This window comes from Thermoascus crustaceus, assembly GCF_041956765.1.
Source record: "Thermoascus crustaceus strain CBS 181.67 unplaced genomic scaffold VTN00scaffold_1, whole genome shotgun sequence".
NCBI lineage: Eukaryota > Fungi > Ascomycota > Eurotiomycetes > Eurotiales > Thermoascaceae > Thermoascus > Thermoascus crustaceus.
Genome location: NW_027192527.1, coordinates 3487935 through 3503678, shown reverse-complemented (window position 1 = coordinate 3503678; position 15744 = coordinate 3487935). Strand labels below are relative to the sequence as shown.

At 50.4% G+C, this 15744-nt stretch overlaps 3 protein-coding genes across 3 annotated transcripts; 1 reads left to right on the top strand and 2 right to left on the bottom strand.

Moving 5' to 3' along the window:
- Positions 1-187: 187 nt before the first annotated feature.
- On the bottom strand, positions 188-7639 carry VTN00DRAFT_1223 (uncharacterized protein; the record flags this gene model as incomplete). The annotated part of the gene is made up of 5 exons (XM_069427307.1): positions 188-637; positions 701-6692; positions 6748-6932; positions 6994-7137; positions 7193-7639. The coding sequence occupies 5 exons, from the start codon at positions 7637-7639 to the stop codon at positions 188-190; spliced, it is 7218 nt and encodes a 2405-aa protein (XP_069291925.1).
- A 782-nt stretch (positions 7640-8421) lies between these two features.
- Positions 8422-12907, top strand: VTN00DRAFT_1222 (uncharacterized protein; the record flags this gene model as incomplete). Its single annotated transcript, XM_069427306.1, has 5 exons — positions 8422-9301; positions 9361-11415; positions 11494-12245; positions 12305-12545; positions 12708-12907. 5 exons carry the CDS (start codon positions 8422-8424, stop codon positions 12905-12907), a joined length of 4128 nt encoding a protein of 1375 aa, XP_069291924.1.
- Positions 12908-13868: 961 nt separating this feature from the next.
- On the bottom strand, positions 13869-15268 carry VTN00DRAFT_1221 (uncharacterized protein; the record flags this gene model as incomplete). The annotated part of the gene is made up of 4 exons (XM_069427305.1): positions 13869-14218; positions 14305-14528; positions 14586-14989; positions 15140-15268. 4 exons carry the CDS (start codon positions 15266-15268, stop codon positions 13869-13871), a joined length of 1107 nt encoding a protein of 368 aa, XP_069291923.1.
- Between the last annotated feature and the right edge of the window lie 476 nt (positions 15269-15744).

Below are 15744 nucleotides of genomic sequence, written 5' to 3'. Positions count from 1 at the left end.
GCAAGAAGATAAAAAACAGTTCCTTCCATCGCTGCCTCATAGCCATGTATGGCTGCCATCATATCATCATGCATGATAACCAACATCATACTCTCATACTTTGCATAATCCATCACTCATGCCCAGAATCTTCCCAGATTCAAGCCTTGTCCTCATGAAGCGTGATATACTCGTTCAACCAGAGACCTCACAGGAATCCCTTGGTATTACTGGTCTGCCTTTGGGGCACTTCACCCTGTCCATTAGGGCCGAAGACGCCGCTTCCCCTGCGGCTTCCAATGTCACTCAGGGCCGCCATGTTGCGCCCGACGGCACTTCCTCTCTCAACCCGTAATGCTTTCCACCCTTCCAATTCCCGCTCCAGCCGCAATGACTTTTCTCGTTCTTCGCGAAGATCTCGTTCCGCACGACGTGCTTGCAGCTGGTTCTGCGAATCACTTGACTGGAGTTCCTCAATGGTCTGCAGGAGGCGCTCGATTTTCTCGCGAGATTTGGCAATGTCCTCAGTAAGCTGGGCGTTGGTCTTGTCCCGTCGTTCAATCTGAGCCTGAAGATCTTTAACGGTTCGATCCACGTTACGCATTGAGCGTTGTTCCGCATTGCGCTTGGATTCTTGCTCCTCAAGCTGGGTTTCAAGCTGTGGAATCCTTCAAGTTAGATGATGATCATATAATGCATTGGGGCGATGCTGATAGCTTACCTCTTTAATTCGCTTGTGTAAGAACCTTACATCATGACTGGCAGAGGAATACCCTTTGGTTTCGAGGTCAACACATCTTAACTGTGCCTCCTTAAGCTGCTTTTCCAATGCAGCCTTTTCTTTGAAGAGTTGTGCATTGGCCTCCCGTTCGGCAGTAACTTCCTTCTGCATTTCCATAGCCAAGGCCTCGGCGCGTCTCATCTTGCCAACTGCTGCGGCGGACACATCTTCCTGTTGCGCAAGCTTCGACTTGAGCTCCAGAAGCTCGCGGTCCATACCGGCAGCGTTACGCATGGCAGGGCTCTCTCCTCTTGCGAGATCTTCAAGTCTTTCTCCAGCCTCTGTGAGACGGGCCTCAAGCATTTTCTTCTCTTTGAGCAGCATGTCCCGTTCTGCTGACACATCCTCGATGGATGTTCTCAAATTGCGGACCTGAGAAAGTAGCGTTACGACCTTGCTCTGAGCCTCATTATGGGCATTGACTGCCTCGTCCCTAGACGTGGACACATCCTGGAGGGTCATTTCCAGGCGTGCCTTCTCTTTAGCCCAGGTAGAGCTGTTAAGCACTTCATGATCCCATTTGCTGCGAAGCTCCTCGAGTTCCTCACGAAGGCGGGAGTTCTCCTCGCGAACGTGGAGCAGATTCTCCCGCTCGATCTCGAGCTCATTTGTCAGCGTCGAGAACTCCATCTGGTACTTCTTCCTGGTCTGTTCCAGCGATGCCTCCTTGTCCTCAATGTCCATTGCACGCTGGTTTCTGTAATCCTCAAGTTCATTCTGAAGGCGTCGTTTGGCCTGAAGGGCACCCTCGAGATCAGCAGACAGGTCTTCGATCTTCTCTTCGTAGGACTGCGTTTGTCGTTGCAGGTCTTCCACAAGGGCATCCATCTGTTTCCGTTCAGCCATGATAGTCGCACATGTGTCCTCTGCCTCCTTAGCCTGAGCCTTAGCGAATTGTTCGGCGCGACTGGCTTTAAGCACGGCAATTTCTGCCTGCTCAAGCTTACTGAAATATTCATCTGCGCGACTCTTGTACAGACTCAAGCTGGAGGCAAGATCGGCAGACTTGGATGTCTCAGCATCTAAACGGATTTGGAGGTCGGAAAACTCCTGGAGAAGCTGATTCCGGCTGACAGCATCCTGGTCTCTGGCAAGCTGCAGTTCCTGTGCGTCAGATCGGGCGTCGCGAAGCTCGACTTCTAAGGTTGCCTTCGCTCGTTTGAGCTTTTCGAATTGGGACTTCGCTTCCGTCAGTTCCTCCATGGCGCTGTTGTGAACTTGAAGCAAAGACCGCCGGGCCTGTTCCTGAGAGTTGATCAAATCGTAAAGTTCCTCATACGATTTGGCCTGGACGTCATGCAGCGATAGCTCCCCAGCCTGGATACTCCTCTCGAGGGCAGAGACCTTCTTGGCAGAATCGTCTAGTTTCTCGTGAAGACGGCCATTCTCACGTTCGAGCAACTGCATACGACGCATAGACGGGCTGTCATCTTGCCAAGTATCCCCAGCTGGAGTTGCCCGCTCGAGCTGGCTTTGTAGATGCTTATTCTGCATTTCGCTCAGCTGGAGTTTGTTCTGTAACTCCTCGATTTCTGCAGCCATGTCCATTCGTTTCTGGTAGGCAACCGTATCCACGCTCCGATCCGACCGGCCAGAATCTTGGGGACAATCGTTGAGGTTGTACCTCCGGTTAGGTGTGGTAGGGTTAGAAGAAAATTTTTTCGCATTCTCAGAATTCTTTCTGAAATGTCCTGGAGAGCGACCGGCAGGTACTTGGTTCTGGTCGATTTCTTCGAGGAGAGCTCGTTTGGAGGAGGCATATCGAGCATCGAGCTCCTTCATTTCGTCTGCATGCCGGCGACGCATCTCAGAAAGCTGGCACTCAGCCCTGGCATATTTCTCCTCGCAGATTCGAAGCTTATTCTGCGTAGTTTCCAGAACTTGAGCGATATCGACCTTCTTCGACAGATCCGGTTGTACCGCCTCCCATGATTCTGGCGTTTCGTCGACTTCAGGGTCAAAGACTTTATGCAGAAGCATGAGCCGGTGGTGGCAATCCTCGATCTCCTTGTTCGCTTGATCTAGAGCAGCTTGAAGCTTGCGAGTGTTAGCCTGCGCCTGGGCCCTCAATTGCCGCTCAGTTTCAAGGCTTCTGTTGGCTTCAGCCAGTTGAATACTAGCAGCAGAAGACGCCTTTTCAGCATTGCGAGTGGCTTTATGTTCCCGGGCAAGTTCATGGTTCAGATCTTCCAAGCTTAAGGAAAGCTTCTCTTTTTGCTTTTCCAACGAGGTAATCGAGAGCTGCGCGTCACCAAGCTGGCGAGTGAGTTTCTTGTTCTGCTCCTCTAGCTTCGTCTTCTCATTCTGTAATTGTGTCATACGGACACGTTGGTTTTCACCAGCCCTAGTGTTTGATCTAGCAATGTCGAGATTCTTCTGCTGGATCTTGTTTAAGAGAGCTCGGTTATCGTTCTCGGACGCGGTAAGCCTACCTTTTACCGTCACGAGCTCTCTTTCGAGACGTTCCTTATGCTGGTCATGGCGAAGACGGAAACTCTCCGAATCTGCAATCGTCTGGGTAAGTTCTTGAACTCTCGCCACCAGGCGGGCCCTTTCAGCCTCCAGTTCTTCCAGCTGCTTGGTTTTGGCTTCGAGATCCTTTTTCAGGCTATTCTGCCGTTCGTTAGCTTGTTTCATGATATTCTGCTCGATCTCATTTTCTGCATCCAGCCTCGCCTTCTCCACTTGAGTAAATCGCTCCCGAAGCTTGACCAGCTCTGTCTGGAGGTCCTTACGGGCTTGCTCAGCAGCCGCTTTCGCCTCAGTAGCACGGCGGAGGGTGTCCTGTTGAATATACATCTCTTTCTCGATGATGATCTTGGATTCGTTCAGAGAATCATACTTCTCCTTGAGCTCTGCATACTTGTGCTCCCCAAGCATCTGAACGTCATCCCTCGATTGCCGCTCGCGGCTAAGGTCTGCCTGCGCCTGGAAGAGCTGACATTTCAGATCCTTTATCTGTTGCTCAAGGATTCTCCTGCTTTCTCCAGCCTCCGCATCTTCAGACATCTTTGCCTCCAAGACCTTTCGCACGTCTTCGACTTCACGCTCAAGATTGTTTTTCTCTGATTTCATAGCCTCCATCTGCGCCTGCGCTTCGCGGAGACGCTTCTGCATGTCATCGTGTCGTGTCGAGAGCAAAGCCTTCTCCGATTCCAAACTCTTTCTCTCTGCTTCGTACTTCTTAGCATCGTTGCGAAGGATAGTGAGTTCGCCTTCTTTCTGTCTAAGCATATCCTCATAGCCCGTTGAAGTAGAGGAAAGATCTGAGATTTGTCGCCTGATAGTTCGATTCTCCTCAAGAAGGTCTCTCACCTGTTTCTTGGATACTTCAAGCTCCTTCGTTGTACTGGCAAGCTTCAGATCGAGGTCCTGGTCCGATTTCAATAACTTAGCCTCCAAATCCTGCAGCTTGCGGTCCTTTAAGCTGAGGTGACTTTGGAGCATTTTCATCTCGTGGGTAAGGCCTTGAACTTTGTTCTCTCTCTCTTGGTCTCTGTCTTCCATCTCTTTAAGCTTAGCATCGACTTGGGTCAGGTAACCCTGTAGCTCTTGTTTCTCATACTCCAGGCGCTCAATTATTTGACCAGCTTGCTCAAGCTGGCTTCTCCGGAGATCGAGTTGCTCTTCGGCCCTTTTCTTAGATGCCATCAGTTCATCCATTTGATCCTCGAGGTTCTCTTGGTCTGCAATAGCCCCCGCCAGTTTTTCGCTTAGTTCAACTTCGCGAAGCTGAAGGCGCTTGAATATCTCCTCTTTATCCAGGGCCAGAGCTCTTTCGCTTTCCAGGGTTTGTTTGATGCGCTGAATTTCCAAGTCTGCACGTCGCCTCTCTTCTTCCAGCTTTTGACGATCAGCCAGATCTTGCTTCATTTTAGCTTCCAACTTTTGGATCTGCTCGTCCCGTTTCTTCACCTCACTGGCTGCACGGGTCTCTCCAAGGAGAGGCCTCATTCTCGTGAAGAGTCTCCACCAAGGATTCCTTTTGAGTTCCAGGTAAACATGGAAGTTACGCTGGATGATGCGTGTTGCCTCAGTTCGATACAACCGCTTGTTAACTAGGCGGCGCTGTAGAAACCCTCTGGCGACCGACTGAAACTGTGTCATGATATCACGAATCAGTTTGTCACGTTTCTCTTCGAGCTCAGCCAACACTCCAGCCCTGAAGAACACTTTGGTCCGGCCAACCCGGTACCACCCCTTATCCATTCCTAATTTGTCCAGCATCATTTGAGCAGCGTTTTGCCCACTCAGGTACCCTTTAGGCATATCACGACAGAGAACTTCGTAGCGATGCCGAAACTCGTTAAATGGAAGGCGGTTAGGGAATCCGGTCCGAGCTATTCGAATTCCTTCGAGGACACCATTGCACCGGAGTTGATCCAATACCAAGCGGGCGTCAAACAGTTTGGGCCGCTTTTTGTGATTGGGTATGATGCAGCGGACAAAGTGAGGATGAGTAGAATGCAATTGAGTCATCAAGCTAGAAAGTTGCTCCTTGTGTCTCTGTGCAACAGTCCTGAAAAGTCCCTTTTTCACACGACTCCTTGACGATCCAGGTTCCTCGTCGGGATCTCCGTAGTCAGAGAACAGGTTAGCAATATGCTTATCACTTGAGGAGGCAAGAAGGCGAGTGATGTTGTCGTTTAGAGGATCCTTGTTCTTCTCAAGCCAGTTATCGGTGTTATATTCGACCTCAGCAGCATAATGGGTTAGAACAAATCCCTGACTCAGGCGCGACGCACGATACTTCGGAGATTTCCGATCCCATAATGAATGAAGTTTCTCCGTGAAAGATTTGTCGGTAGCCTTCGGCATAACACAATCTTCGTCGAGACAGGAGAATATACCGATTGGGTTTGTCAACTCGATGAGATCAATGGTGGGCTGGAGATCCTTCCCGAAGTCGATAAACTGCCATTCAATCTGTTCTCGTGCGTACTCTTCTTGTTCAAGGACGAACATATGGTGATTGAAAAATTGCTGGAGCTTTTCGTTAGTGTAGTTGATGCACAACTGCTCGAAGCTGTTGTTCTCAAAAATCTCGAAGCCGGCAATGTCGAGAACTCCAATGAAATGCGTGTCATCTCCAGTCACATTGTTGCGATCCAACTGGTCATTTATTCTCGTGACAAGATCTCCAAATCCACGTTCGTAGATGCCCTTGGACAGGGCATCAAGTGCTGACCGAACCTGTTCAGGGGTTTGAACCTTTTCCACCCATTCCCGGCCCGCTCTTACCCTTGGGCGCAACAAGCCTTTTACGAACGGCTCAAAAGGTATGCCTAAGAGATAACAGGCTTTCTCAACGCTCTCGTGCGCATCGGGAGTCAAGGCGGCCTGATCACCTCGTAGGCTCTCCTTGCCAATTGTCACATTCCCCAGATGGAGAACAGCTGCTATAGTCCGCAGGATACACAATTGATCATCCTCTGAGAAGTTCATGACATGGAACGCCTCAATCAAGGAGTTCCATTCATCAAAATCTGACACCCCCTCAATAGAATCATTTCCGTGTTTCGTATAGGCAAAGTCCGCAATTCCAAGGTCTCCGAGATGAAGTTTCTCCCTCAGTTTCTTATCAGCACCTTGTAAGAGCTGGTAAAAGATGTGATAATTTCGCTCCTGGGGGTTGGGTTTCACGACTCTGGACTTCTCAAGGAGATACCAATCTATGAAGGCACCGGATATTTGACCGGAGCGGGTGAACTCAATACGGATAAACTTCCCAAATCTGGACGAATTGTTATTTCTCACCGTCTGGGCGTTTCCGAAAGCTTCGAGAATAGGGTTTGCCCTCAATATCTGCTGCGAAAGGTTTGAAAATTGCTTGGAGCCGGACCGTACGGCAGGAGTGTCTGACGTTGCAACGGCAGCAAGGTATTGAATGACCTTCTTCGTGTTTTCCGTTTTCCCTGCTCCAGACTCTCCGCTATGGGCTGGTGTCAGAGAACCGTTCTCAATATGTAGTCTGTCACAACACTCACGTTACAAGTAGACTTTGGTTGTGCCCCTCTTCCACGAGATTTCGAAACGCCTGATCGGCCATTGCAAAGATATGAGGCCGTGTCTCCTCCCTACTTTGGCCCTTGTACATTTTCACATATTCACTGTTGTAAATCGGCAAAGGACAATAAGGATTCACAGTAACAAGGAACAATCCCGAATATGTCTAAAGATGGTCAGCATCATTAGTGCTCCAAAATTGAATAACATTTTCAAGGAATACAGACATATATGAGGTCCGATTGATATCGTGTATGCAGATTGTGCACAACTGAGGCTTCATTCAGGTGGGTGAGCTCGGCCATATCATCCGCCTTGTCAAACTTTGCGGGGTTGACCTTGTCGACATGCTCCGCATTGACTTCGCGTTGCTGTAAGAATAACTGTCAGCATAGATTCCTGACTCTTGGTATTTCTTGTGCGTACGCTGCCATCGTCACACTGTACTAACAGCATCCCGCCTTCTCTCTCTTCGAGAACTAGACCGCGGACGAATGCTTTCTCAGGATCGCGCAACCACACATATCTCTTGCCTGAAAAGTCATTCTCGCCTTCCATCCCCTTGACCTGATCAGCTCCCCGCCGCAGCTCCTCAGACTTGATAAACTGCGGGGCAAACGTTCCAGATGCCTCCGCATTGGGTCGGCTTGAATTTGAGCGTCCACGACCATTTGGGGATGACAATTTTACTGTCGAGAGACTGGAGAAAGAGGAATTGCGGGTATGACCTCTCACTTCCGCGATGGGTCCCGATGACGTGAAGACCGCAGACCTGGGCCGAGAGGAAGCCTGTGGGCCCGGAGAAGGAGACGCGGAATTTCGACTGAAGGGATTGGCACGCCTCGAGGAGCCGTTTATCTGTGACGGGAGCATGGCTGGGTATATTCAGGACAGTTCATGGGTAGCAGATGCTCCCGTTGCGTATCATTGAAGGCCGATGAAGTGGGGTCAGAACATAAGCAGAGACAGAAAACTAGGCTATCTCTGGAGGCCAGCACAAAAACCCCCCGTTTAAAGAAAAAATATGTGAAAGGAGTAGGGCACAAGGCAAGAATTGCCAGCGTCGTGGACACATTGAGTTGTAGCTATCTCCGCCCTACGGCTGTTTGTTTACGATTAACCCAGCAAGCGCCTCCATATGGGCCGTGCGCGGTCTAATCCCGATAAGGCCGTAGTGGTCAATCCACAGCTGGCCACGGCGCAGAGTCACGTGCAGCATCTGCCGCTCGCATCGCAGACTTGGCGAAGAACTCCCGTCTGCTCGTTGCTATTTTGCTCCCAAGTTTCCATCATCCCTTTGCCGCGCGCTTCCCTTGTCTCACTTGTCCCCATTTTGTTCATCCAATCTTCATTGCCTTTTTCTCCGTCTTCCCTTTTCACATCTGAGGAGGCTTATTTGGCTCTCCCAAAGAGTGAGATCTACTGCGCGCATTGTTCAGTGCTCTGAAGTTGGACAGAGTTCAAGCTACTGGATACGCGACTTACAACTGATGCTCTATGGTTATGCACCTAACACCATTCCCTGTACTATATGATGCTTGATACATCAGCAGTGCTTTAAACGTTTTTTGGTCTACTAACTTCAGCGTATTGCTCGCCTTGCTTTCTCAGAACCTCGTGTTCTGCACCAAGGAGTATTGGGCTCAACGGCGATAATGTCGAACTATCCACCAACTCCCTCATTTGGAGGGCCTTTCAGCTACTCCCAGCAGTGGCAGCCGCCGCCTCCACCTGCGTCTTCAATGCCTGCGTTACACCCGCACAACTTTGCCGTCCACCCAGAATATCCAACACCGTCTGCTCAGCAACCGAGGACCAGTGCTGGCAGCCCATCCGAGTTCAATAACACGGCGAACTTCAATACAAATACGCGTATTCCTGGACTGGGTGGACATGGCCCTCTGCCTCCTCCCCCACCGTTCCCTTTCATGAACCAATTTCACAATTCTCAGCTTCCTCCGCCCCCGTTTCCAATCCCGATTCCCCCGATGGGCTATCCACCAATACCTTCTCCTGCTGCCCATTTTCACTCAAAGACGGACTTTCACAATCAGCTTCCTGTCAGGTCCCAGGCTCCGCCGAACAACGTAATGGGGAATCAGCCTGAGATTCAAAACGTGACAACACCACGATTGGGAGATAACATCGACAGAGAGGAAGGCGAACTGAGCGACAGAGATGGTCTGGTATCGTCTCATTCAAGGACTGAGCAAGCGGCTGAGCGACAATCGACGTCGAGTCAGCCATTCTCAAAAGAACGGCCAGATAATTTACAGCCGCCTCACACCCGTTCACCCTACAACGCTGGGAACGAGGCAACATACGGCTCTTCCCAAGCGCCCAAACAGCCTGGTATCTATAGAATGGATGGGGATTTGTCCAAGTCGTATCCTTCAAGCAACCTAGGCCCCGTGAAGGATTCTCATCGAACACTCGACAGGTCAAATGATGCTTCTGTGGGGAGTGATTTCGCACTTGGAAACCAAGGCTCGCCATCGGAGAATCAGCCTTCTAGGCGTGAACAGAGTGGATCCCGTATTAAACCTACTTCTCGTTTGTGTAATTTTCAGACAAGTGTCACTGACATTCGATAGCTTATCAACCTCCTGTCTCAATCAATATTGAGCCGGATGAGCATCGCAACTCAGGAGAAGCCGGCACATCTGTCGAAATGAAGTCGTCTTCAGAGCTGCCTCAGGCGAAGCCAAACTCTTCAGATAACACAGATAGTCGACCTTCGTACCTTGCCGGAAAGTCTCCTGCTCAATTGCGAGTTCTGGCCCAGGGTGCTCTGCTGGGTCTTGCGCCTCACAATATTCGGTACAAGGAACTCGTGGGTGAAGGTATTAACCCTACGATCCTGAAACAACTCTACGATGAGGTAGGGATTAAAGTCACATCTCCCATATTGGACCCCAAAGCTGCTGCGGGGGATGCATCAAAGGCCGCTGGCGCTCTGGCTGCGACACAGCAAACTGGCGACAAGATTAGCCCGCTGGTCGCTGGTCAGGTAGGCCCAGCCAAAGCCCAACCGGAATCTTTGACAAGAGAACAGGGAGCGGAGGTGCAGGAGCCGACCAGGGCAATGGAAACAGCAACCCCAACGTTACAAGCGCCCAGCATTGTGGGAAAAGCTACTGCCCCTCCACCTGCTTCTACTATCCCTTCTCAAACTGAAACCGGCAAGCCATTAGAAAGGAAAGAAGTTATTGCCAGGATGCTCGCTGCAAAAGCGGGCAAGATCTCTAATATTACAAGTTCGGCGAAGCCGGATACAGTGAAGGAGTCGTCAGTTGCCGGTGCTACAACGACCAAGCCTGCTGAACAGCCGGCACAGCCAGCCCCTCCCAGTGAAGGGCAGGTCAAAGAAAAGAACAAAGCTCAGACAGAGCTGGCACGGCAAAGGATAGAGCAACTCAAGAAACAAGGACTTGCAAAAAGCCAACAGCGCCCACAAGTTGAAAGTCTGTCCGCAACTACATCCCAACAACAACATGGTATAGCAACAGAGCCGGTTCAAACACCTCACAGTTCCACCCAAACATTCCTTTCATCGACGTTACAACACCCGCTTCCAGAGCGGCCGCCCGAGCCTGAATCTGCACCTCCCGCCCGTATCCCTGGGTTGTTCATGACCCACTCGGACCGGCCAGTACTAGGGGAACCTTCACATGCTGCTCAGGTCACGGGCATTGATTCAGGACCAGTGCAGACCAGAAATGTGCCTCGTAAACGTCCGAGGGCTTCGGACTTCGATGAACCGGTTGCTTCAACAAAGAAATACACCGCGGTTCCTGAGAACAGACTTATAATTGATATCAGTGACGATGAATTTCTCCATGGGGATAACGACGATGGTGATGCCATGGACATTGACAAACCGGCCGATAAAATATCGAATGAGACGGTCTCAACTGCAAACTCCAAGTCCTCCATGCCTAGGAACTTTCCCCCACTCACCGATTTCCCATCACGGAAATCTACAATCCCACCGCATCAACGAACACCAGCATCATCATCTTCACAAACCCCACATCGCATAAGTGACCAAGAAGATCTCCGCCTAAAGGATCTGGAAATCAAAGCTATGCGTAAACGGATTGCAGAACTCGAACAACGCAAGCAGGCTAAGCTGGCAGCAAGCCGCACCCAGTCGCCTGGCACTTTGAATCAGCCAGCCTCCGTTTCCGAGAACCCGCCTACGGCGCCGCCTTCGATCGATGAGACTCCTGCGGCAGCTGAGACAGAGCAACAAATCCGTCCCGCAATTCAGGGTGATTCCGAAGGGATTTCTCGCGGAGAGCCTTCCCTCGTGTCCAGTCGTAATCGCAGCTCCTCCATTCAAACGCTTGCTTCCATGGATGCTGCGCAAATTGAAAACATGAGATCGAAATTTCTACGTAAGAAAGAGATTGAGTCTGGTCTTCCGGCTCTGGACGCTGAACTACTGAAGTCTGAAGCCAGACTTGCGGAGTTCAGAAAAGAGGAAGAGAGGTTGCTAGCGGAGATCGCTAAAGGAAAGGAGGGAAGGAGGCAGCTCATGCAGGAATTAGATAATCTGGGTGTGGAGACCGAGGGCCTGACCCTTGAAGAACTTCAAGCGGCAAAAGAGGAACTAGAAAACAGAGAACGTGAAAAGGCTGTACCAGGTAAGTAGCCAAGCCTTCTCAGCTTTCTTTTTTTCCGTTCTGTTCTCAAACTCACTCCTGTGGCCACTGTATCCTCAGTTTCAGCCCAATGTTCGTCACAGCCAGCTGCCGAAAATCTTACCGCGATGGAAGATTCTGCATCCAAAACAGGAGAGTTGGAAAATCCGCCGTCTGTATCCCCACATCTTGAGAGCAGACCACGTTCTCCTGTTGCTTCTCCTTTGGCTCCACAGACATCCCAGGAGGCCATCGATCTGAGCACGAGCGCCACCGGTGAAGACGTGAGTATAGATGCCTCCGTCGAACCTGAAAAGGATACCTCCGTGTCGTCTAGCTCTGCGATGGACGAATCTATCGATAGCGGCCGCTCCATGTCCATCGACCAACCGACAATGTACCAACCGCCTGCACCTGACAATGCAGTCTCTGAAGTGTCTCAGGCACCAAAACCATTTGCGTCGAGAGAAGCTAGCCCTACTGCTACTGAGAACAAGCTGGACTCGTTGCCTGATCGGTCGGCCAGCTTAGGAGAAACAGGCACTCCAGTTGAGGCTCCCCCTACTGATACTAGACAGGGCCCTGAAGGAGAGGTTCATCCTTCTCGTGAATCTTCCGTTGTATCCGAGGTTTATGAACCACCGGAGCCTGAGCCCCATCCTGATAGTGCCGACACTGCCTACACACCCCCTTTCAGTCCTGCTCCACTTGATCGCGTCGAAGTCGAGGAGGCCGCCATTCCGTCTCTTCCCCCTCCACAACCTGATGGGGCACTAACGGCACAGGCTCAGGAATCTAAGCCGGAAGAAGAGCTTCAGTTGGGCGTCCTAGAGGTACCCCGGATGGATCTCTGTAGTTGAGTGCCCTAGTTGCTACGCTAACACTAAACCAGGATGGCAAACGGTCAAAAGACTTGGAAATTCAATTTTCGCCATACCTCAGCCCTCTGAGGTATTTCAAGGCTTATCGCTACCATCCAAAGTTTATCGAAGAGGTTTCTGGCGGTTATCGATCTCTGACGTACAGCCACAACATCGACCCCATGAAATCTGTATGCCCTTTTGAGGCAGCAGGGGGCATCTGTAACGACCACTCCTGCGAATTCCAGCACTTCCGCGACATGTCTTTGAGCGGTGCGTTGACGGACTTGAAAAGCATATAAACCCTTTTCCCATCTCCTGTTCACCTCATCTCCCCTTTCGATTTAGTGATGTTTTGCGCCGCGAGATCTTTGCTCCCTTTGTGGTATTCATTGCTTTGTTCGAACGCTGACACAGCCGTATTAACTTCCGCAGATGATAAAATTCTGGTCCAAATGGGTTCCCTTCGGGAAGGGAAAACACCGGAAGAAAGAGACAACTACATCGCCGGTCTGAAGCAGATCATAAATGACATGCGGCGCGACAAGGTGAAAGACTTTAATACCGTTGCCACCGAGATTGCCGCATACCGTAGACGTTTCCTGCAGGATCCCTCGCGCGTTTTGCCCCTGTAACAATATGATCGAAGTTTCCTTTCCGACATCTGCCACCACGCCTGTCCTTCCCAGTGTGAAATGCTGGTCCCCGCCCCTGCCAGCGAGGTCAGATACCGAAGGCGGGAAGACGGCACCAACGCATAAGCGACTTGAGAGCAGCCTTTGTGACCCGGCTGCGCTGTTCTTGCAGCATTACTGTTTAACCTATCTCTCTCCTTCCCCTTTCTGACCCCTGCCTTCTCACTTGTTTTGACGTGAAGCTGCTGGTCTTGTTTGAGCATAGCATGCGAGGCGTTTACATATTTTGCCGGTACATACGGGACATCATCCACCCATGGGGTGTGATCTCTCTTCTCTATTTATTCCTATTTGGCATAGGGATGGAGATGAGGAGTTGGAATGGAGTCTAGGTCGAGAGCGTAAGAAAAGATCATTTCACAGATCACAGGAAAAGACAGCCGTGAGAGCACTCTTAGAGACTGGAGAAGTCTTACCCTTCGACAAGACTTTCCAAGATCGAAGGTTGTTTGCGAGGGCACGGGCGCTCCATCTCCAGTGAGTTTTTGGCTTCACATCGCATTCTTATACCATGTGGTGTCTGCATTCGCCAGGTAGATCTGTCTTTGGTGACAGTCCACCATGTACATGACCTATATCGGATCATAGGAATACATATTTAATGACAATTATACTTCCCATTTCATTTTTAGACTATCATGCAGTCGACTTTCGCGTTTCGTAGCCTCTATAACAGAGCAGAAATTATGTTAGAAATGATGTGGCCCTCGATCCCTGATGTCTCGTGTACTTTCTGGTGACTATCGAGCTGTCTATACAATGTACAAATAGAATGGCTGGTTATAATCTATCAGGTAGGGTCTTTGTAAGTAAATGACTCCAGGTCAAAAGAAGCCACTGGTTGTGAGTAACAATCCGAGCAGACCGGAAGAGCATAGGATACATTTCTATTTGAAGAAATTCATGATTTCCACGTCAAACTGTACGTTTCCTCTCCCCTTCTGAAAGGCACCACCTCGATGCTTCCATCCTTGCTCCGCAAAGCCTCTGGGATCTTCTCGCCCTTCCTGTCAAGAACGATCTTCCGTCCGTTCTGGCTGGCCGGAGGAAGTTTATAGAACCTCCGGCCACGGCCGCTGAGGAACTCATCCAGCGTCTCAACGCTGATGTCTTCCGGAAGCCATCCATTGGCGATACCCTCCTCGACGGCATCCACGACCAATTGAGTCGCCCATCCCTGCGTGAAGCAACCGGCGGCTGGCTTTTTGCCTCCCTTCTTGGCTTCGATGGGATGGGGTGCGGAGTCAGTCCCTTCGAAAAGAGACTGTTGTTAGTCAAACTAGATTTATTTATTGCATCAAAGCACCACGGGTCAAGGTTTTACGGTCTTTGCTTACCGAAAAAGAACTTCCCACTCTCATCCACGATTGCCTTAAGCAACGCCACCCGGTCAACGGGGGTTTTTGCGACAGGCTTGCAGAAGTTGAAAGCGTCTCCACAGACATCACTGATGTCTATGAAGAGATGATGTGCAGTTATGCCACCGGCAACCGTGGGGCCGCACGCACGGACTGCATCCAGCGCCTCCTTGGTGGTGCAGTGCTCCAAGACAATACGCAGCCTTGTGTGAACCGGTCAGTAAATCCATCTGGGAGAAGTAAGTGGAGTGAAAACTTACCGCGGGAAATCAGCATGAAGCTTCCGCAGCGTAGGCAAGAACTTAGGCTCCGCATTGAGCACGGTGACAACGTCTCCGTCAGCAGCAGTGCCAACATCATGAGCAGAGGTGCTTGGAACCTCTCCATGCAGATTCAGCACCAGGTCGTGTTCCTGCATGGCCTCGAAGACAGGGTAATAGCTCTGGTAATCGAGCACGCCGGCTTCCGAGTTCGTGGTCACACCCGCAGGGTAGACCTTGACGCCTGCGATTCCGGCGCGTGCGGCCTCAGCGATGGTAGCCGGGGTGATCGACTTGTCCAGATAGAGCGTCATCAGGAACTTGACATCAGGAGCAAGTGCCTGAAGACGTTCACGGTAGGCGACAGCAGCAGCCACAGTGGTAATTGGCGGGACGAGGTTGGGCTTTATTGAAGGCATTAGCCGCTATACAAATTTGAAAATGGGGGCATGGATGTAAAAGACGATTGAGAAGGAAGATTGGTATATATCATTCCTTCTATCTAAAAAGGCTCCATAGAATATAGATCAATCTTGGAAGAGAATATAACATACCATGACGTATACAGTATCAACACCACCTTGTCTAATGGTTGGAATCACTGTCTCCATCATCGTGCCATCACGCAGATGGACATGGCTGTCGTATGCAGGAGACAGCTCGAGCTTCTGAAATCGAGTCATTTCTACAAGAATATTGAAATTGAAATATCAAGGCGCTAAAAGATAGAAAAAAAAGATCTAGCTCGAAAAATATAGATAAAAAAATGATCGATCAATGGAAGTAGGTGCTCGAGGCCCTGACGACTTTTCAGCGGACCCGTGACCAGGAACCTCTCAAGGTAAGGGGCAATTTCACAGATATGTATGAACCGCTTTCCAGAAAACCTTTGGAAAGCGTTATCTTATTATCAATTGACTTTTCTTTTCGCGCCAAAATTCTTTCTGCTCCGCTACCCCTCTCTCACGTGACTCATCTCGAGGGGCTCTGGAATTATCCAGCCACATATTGGCTGTGCATATGTGGCTAGTATACTCTCCATATCATGTGACCGCGACTATGTGTTGGCACCTACGCCGACCCCTAAACGGCATAGGCGGGTTCGACCTCGCTTAGTCATCTTTAGATAGCCTAACGTAATCCACCAACGAGCGGCGCA